The sequence below is a fragment of the Triticum aestivum genome, chromosome 5B (assembly GCF_018294505.1).
Source record: "Triticum aestivum cultivar Chinese Spring chromosome 5B, IWGSC CS RefSeq v2.1, whole genome shotgun sequence".
Taxonomy (NCBI): Eukaryota; Viridiplantae; Streptophyta; class Magnoliopsida; order Poales; family Poaceae; genus Triticum; species Triticum aestivum.
Window position 1 is genome coordinate 442,113,260 of NC_057807.1, and position 5,962 is coordinate 442,119,221.

General features: G+C 51.6%; 1 protein-coding gene across 1 annotated transcript; it reads left to right on the top strand.

The window, feature by feature from the left end:
- Nucleotides 1–368: 368 nt before the first annotated feature.
- LOC123116362 (BURP domain-containing protein 15) lies at nucleotides 369–1,586 on the top strand. Its single transcript, XM_044537326.1, has 3 exons — nucleotides 369–496; nucleotides 610–722; nucleotides 801–1,586. The coding sequence occupies exons 2-3, from the start codon at nucleotides 662–664 to the stop codon at nucleotides 1,403–1,405; spliced, it is 666 nt and encodes a 221-aa protein (XP_044393261.1). The 5' UTR covers nucleotides 369–496; nucleotides 610–661; the 3' UTR covers nucleotides 1,406–1,586.
- Nucleotides 1,587–5,962: the final 4,376 nt, after the last annotated feature.

A 5,962-nucleotide genomic window follows, 5' to 3' on the forward strand; every position in this document is an offset into this window, starting at 1 on the left:
ATATGACATCATCCGGAAGTTTCAGTTCGTAACCGTAGCAGTAGTGATTCTTTGATCACTGCATTTTGCACCGTCGTCACTGAAGATTATATTCCGATCGTGCCGGCCACCGTCGGGTCACTCGGGTGGCGCGACGTGCCGTGGAGACGATGAGTAGGTCATCGTCGATCGTTTCTTTCCACAGACCAGACCGGGTGGTGAAGTGCAGAATGCAGAGATCGGAGGCGTCTCCCGCATGCAACAATCGCCGCCGAGATTATATTCCCAGCTCTGGACGCTTTCCGTTTCACGTCGCCGTCGCCACTCCCGGCTTACGCGCGTGGCACCCTCTATAAATTCGGCACGATTTCTCTTGGTTTCCACACAAGGAGCAGCAAAGCTTCCTCAAGGTCGTGTGGGTTACTGGGTTTAACTAGCTTGGCTCGGCCGCTTCCTCCGCGCAGCTCCGACGATGGCGCGCCTCCTCGTTCTCGCCGTCACGGCCACGGTTCTCATGGTGCGAAAGAGCTAGCTAGTAGAGCCGGCCATGCATGGCACAGATACCTATCATACACGACTGAATTTTGTCTTGTCAAACATTTCATCGGTGCGTTTTTTTTGTCTCTCCAGGCTCAATCCGGGCAGCCGGCGTCTGCTGCGCGCCGCCCTGCCCGACGCCCCCATGCCGGACGCCATCCTCGAGCTCCTGCCCCAGTTTGATCACCACGCATCAACGGAACAGGGTACTGATTTTGTGGCCATCTTCCGATGGAAGGCCGTCTCTCTCTAGCTCACCCACGTGCCTTGCTGCATGAATGCAGAGAAAGACACTCCGGAAGGCGCGGTCGAGGACGTGGAGGACAAGGACCCGCCGCCGCCCATGAACTTCAACTACGACTACGATGACGCCTTGCCCCGGAGCGAAACCACCAGCGCCCCCTCCCCCGACGTCCTACTGAACCGCGCCGCCGTCGTCCGCAACGTCGCCACGCCGTCGTCGGCGGTGTTCTTCCTCGAGGACGCGGTGCGCGTCCGGGAGAGCCTGCCCTTCCACAGGATCCATCGGGCCACCGGCGCTGCCGAGGCGTCGGCAGAACAGCCGCTGGAGCTGTACACTGTGCACTCCGTGAGGGCGGTCGAGGGGTCCAATTTCATCCTGTGCCGGGGTGAAGCCGGCGAAGGGGCCGTGTACGGGTGCCGCGCAACCGGCCCGGCGAGGGCCTACGTCCTGGCCCTGGCCGGCGAGCGCGGGGACGTGACGATGACCGCGGTTGCCGTGTGCCGCACCGACGCATCCCGATGGGACCCGGAGCACGCCGCCTTCCGGCTCCTGGGCGTGAAGCCCGGCGGCGCGGCGGTCTGCCACGCGGTGCGGGACGCGCAGCTCCTGCCGGCCATGAACGGGAAGAGCCCCGTCGCCAACTAAGTGGCCCCTCGTGTCTGTCGTGTCCGACTCTGTATGATCGTATCCATATGGTGAACCCGTGTCTATGGGTATAGCTGTTGTATTATCTGTTCCTTCCACTTCCACTGTATGTTGCTAAGCACTCTATGGAGTGATGTATGACTGTTAAAAATAAAGGATGCACGTTTCAATTTCTTTACAAGATCAATTGTCTCGATTTCGAATTATTTGTGAGTTGTTGCGAAAGAGAACTCTTCTTTTTTACCTATGTCTGCTCCAACTTTATGCTCGGCTGATGACCCGCACGCTGAGGTCATTCCCACTAGATGCATTCAAAGCCGTTCGATCTTCACTGGAGACCATCTGTACCATTCAGTTTGAGTCGGCGAGTGATATTTTCGCTACTGTCGTGGTCAGCGTCCCTTTTTACATTACACTTTGGTCCCACCATGTAGTGGGCCCACATTCAGTGGCGTGTGAGGTCTTGACCAGGGTGGAAAGCTCCCTCCCAGTTGGTTCATAATTTATCCTTGAAAGAAAATATTTTTGTATTTTCCCTAACTCCCAAGTCCCAACCTTTTTACTCGCAAAAATAAGTACTAACCATTTCTTCTCTTTGTTGTTCACTCCCGCCTCCACTATCAGTGTCGCCGTACCATGTATTGAACACACGAGCATCTTTGCAACACCCCGCTCACCTACTGAGCCAGTGTTGCGGTCGGGGATTCTCCCAATCTCCACCGCTGCCTCCTACACTCATGCGGCTCGACCCTCATGCTTAGCAACGCAGAGTGTAGCTCTACCCATCCCTTCCCTGCAAACGCGGCCCTAGACACCCTCTCCTCCTCCCCCTGTGGTCCGTGAGGTGAGACGATGGATGTTGTGGCCATGAAGGCAGAGAAAGGGAGGTGAACATTCGCAATGCTCGTAGGTGGCTTGGCAGTGAAGATGTACGTCGGGAAAGGGGTTGGGAGCATACACGGTACACAGCGGTAGTCAAGAGAAAAGTGTTTGATTCACTTTACCAACAACAACAAGACACTGACATATTTGTCTCATATTTTCACGATGAATGGTTATCACCGTGCGAAAGTAAAAGGAAAAACTTCAGCAATAACCACACAAAAAACAAAAATCAAGCCTAACCTTGTGTGTATGCTAAAAGCCACCAAATTTGGGATGAAGTCGTTAAAATCATGCACAAGTTAGTGTTGTTACATATTACAACTAATTCTTCTGAGTATGACAAATCGGCCTACATCAGGAAAAGGAGGTGGAAGGAAAAATTGGGGTTAGAAGAGGCGCAAGGAGAAAGGAAGTGCCTTCACTACAAAAAAATAGAAGTGTGTTGTCGTAGAAGTGTTCCATGACATTACCTGTGTTGTCGTAGAAGTGTTCCATGACATTACCAAAATTATCATCACGGAAGTGTCCACTTTCATGACGATAAATCGCGCGTCACAGAAGTGCTTTCGTCAAGGGTGACCGACACGTGGCATCCACCGTAGCGGAATGATGTTAATCTATCGGGTCCGGTTTTGGATCCGATAACCCGTTAACAGCCTGGACCAATGGGGATTTTCCATGTGTAAAATCATCATTGGCTAGAGCAAACACGTGTCAGCTCCGCGTTGGCATAGGTGTCACTCATCCAATGGGCAAGATGCGCCTATGATATGTTGACACGTGGACCGGCCCAAAAGTGGCCCATAAAGTTTAAATGGGCCGACCCAACTAAAGGCCCATAAGATTTTGTGGACCATAATGGATCGGCCTAGCTAAAGGCCCATGAGATTTTGCGGACCATAATGGGCTGGCCCAGCTAAAGGCCCACAAGATTTTGCGGGCCATAATGGGCCGACCCAGCTAAAGGCCCACAAGATTTTGCGGGCCATAATGGGCCGGCCCAGGTAAAGGCCCACAAGATTTTTGCGGACCATAATGGGCCTGCCCAGCTGAAGGCCCACAAGATTTTGAGGACCCTAGTAGGCCGGCCCATTAATTGGTTGCCATATTTTGGGCCAAATGTCGGGCCATATTTGATCCGATCCATTAATGGCCTGCCATGTTCCGGGCCTAATAATGGTCCATATGAGATCCGGCCCATTAAAAGCCTACCATGTTCTGGGCCAAATTACGGCCCAGATTAGGTTCGGCCCTTTAAGAGGCGTTGGGATAAATTATGGCCCATATCAGATTCGGTCCGTCAACTGGACGCTATGCTTTTGGGCCCACTTGCTAAAGACCCATTTAGTAATTCGGCCCGATATTAGTTTTGGCCTATTAAAGGCCGGTTTAACATTTCGGCCCTATATTAATGTTGACCTGTTAAAAGCCCGTCATATAGTTGGGCCTAACTACGGCCCGGTTTGCATCCGGCCTGCTCGCAGCCGATAATCTGATTGGGCCAAACAAGAACCAAGACAATCTTGGCCTGTTAAAAGCCCGTGATTTGATTAGCACAATCATGGGCCGGGGCCCATTTCGGGCTGCTGCCGACCCGTGAGTTGTTCGGTACGTTTCAGGCCCAACCTACTTTTCAGCGTCCTAAAAGCCCATTGAGTTTTCTTGTGAAAAGAGGGTCGACGAATTACTCGGCCTATTAAAGGCCCGAATCTACTAGTGGCCAGTTTACATTTAGGCCTTTTAACGGACCAAGATGACGGGGCCATAATGCGGATCATACATCATGATTGCATGATGGCCCGATTATGTACCGTAATTTTACGTTTTGGCCGGTTTACTGCGAAGACAGGATATATATACAGTAAAATAACTGCAGCATCGTGAATAAGAAAAAACCTAGACTATACAATAAAGAAATTACGGCATATTACATCCACTGGGCATCAAAGTTCGCCACTATGGTCACATTGATCACATTGGTACAGATTTGCAACTGGCAAATATCTTCACCAAACCGTTAGATGAAGCAAGGTTTTGTCGACTTAGGCGTGAACTTGGTATCTTGGAGCTTGACAATATTATGTGAAATTTAGTACCCGTTCATGCATGAATCTAATGTATGGTCATGATGTAGGCATATATTTAGGGGGAGGCATTCAATTCATGAATGCTCTCACCTTACATAATGCATAAAAAGAACCAACACTCTCAAAGCTACCATGGTTCTCGAACTATGGTGCTTTAACAGGATGGAGTCATGACTATATGCCCAAAGTCTACATCTTTGTGGCACTATGTTACATATGCTCAAACATGGTGACCTCTGTCATCGCGTGTACCTTATGTATGTGAACCTCTCATTTTTTGTTGTTGTTAGGGATGCTATTTCATCCTAGTATGGCCTTAGAATTACTCAGGGAGTCACCTTTATAAATTCTCTCCAAAACTCCTTGGCGGAGTCCATATCAAATCACGAAATTATCTTCTTTCCAATCTCTCTCTGGCCTGGATCTGTTGTCCAGTGGCCGGACATCCGGCCCCTCCGCCGGACATCCGGGCACTGGAGCACTGCCGGTCATCCGGGCTTTAGGCGGACATCCAGGCCCTGATCCTATAGCTGTCGATCCCTCACACACCGGATATCCAGCCTCCTTCTCGGATGTCCGGCCCGTTGTCCCCTTTTTACTTGCTCTCTGACCTTCGCTCGCCGGATATCCGGGCCGGGGTCCTAGATATCCGGTCCGTAACCGCGGCCACACATATCTGGGGAGGGGCTCTGGCGTTTGGGGTTCATTCCCCATTCACTCCCGTTCCTCTTCCCCAGCGCTCGTCACAGCCGCCGCCGCCGGGCTGCCGCTTCGATGCTGCCCCGACCCTATTCTCCGAGCTCCGGCCCCGATCTCCTGCTCACGGCCTCTCCTCCTCCCGATCTATGATTCTATCAAATCCATTTCTTGGGTTGGGTTGTGAATCCCTCGGGAGGAACAGGTGTTGTGTGGGAGTAACTACCGGAGTTCATCATGGCAAGGACCAAGAACTGCGGCCCCGATCGTCCCGAGCCCTCTTCCAGGGGTATGAATGCTATCTCTCCTCCATTCCGCTTCTATGGTGACCACAAGGTCTTAGGGCATCACTTTTGGTCTCTTGAGTGTTGGTGTCTCTTGCCTATGCTTAAACCATCTGTCAATGAACTTGGCTACTCAAATTTAAATCATGGACATGTCTCCTTTTTGATCTACCACTGAACTTATTCTATGGTCATGCTCAAAATGGTCATCCTATTGTTTAAAATTGTTTCATCCATGTTCATCCTTATTCGTACCATCTCATCGGGATCTCTCATCCATTCCATTTGTCCGCCGGCAAGGCTCAACTAACTCTGATGAGCATGCTCGGCCTAAGAAGAAGAAGGCCACCACCGTTAAGAAGAAGAAGCGGGCACCATCCACTAGCCCATCGGCCTCGGATCCAGATGATGCGGACTATGTTGGGGAGGATGAGGAGGTCTGTGCACCAAGACACTCTATTGGACAGTCCAAGCCCGGTACTAGGAGGGCCCCGATGCCTCATGTCAGCGGGTCTGCAATGCCCGTTGCTCATGGCCGTCGCATCTCCATGGAGCTTCCTAACAGCGGGGATCGCGCTCCTCACAACTTCAAAACTGTAGGGGCA

Excerpts from the sequence above, each read along its gene's own strand:
- LOC123116362 (XM_044537326.1), top strand. The coding sequence starts at position 662 with ATGCCGGACGCCATCCTCGAGCTCCTGCCCCAGTTTGATCACCACGCA. Across the intron at positions 723-800 it reads CCACGCATCAACGGAACAGG|AGAAAGACACTCCGGAAGGC; the intron begins GTACTGATTTTG and ends GCATGAATGCAG.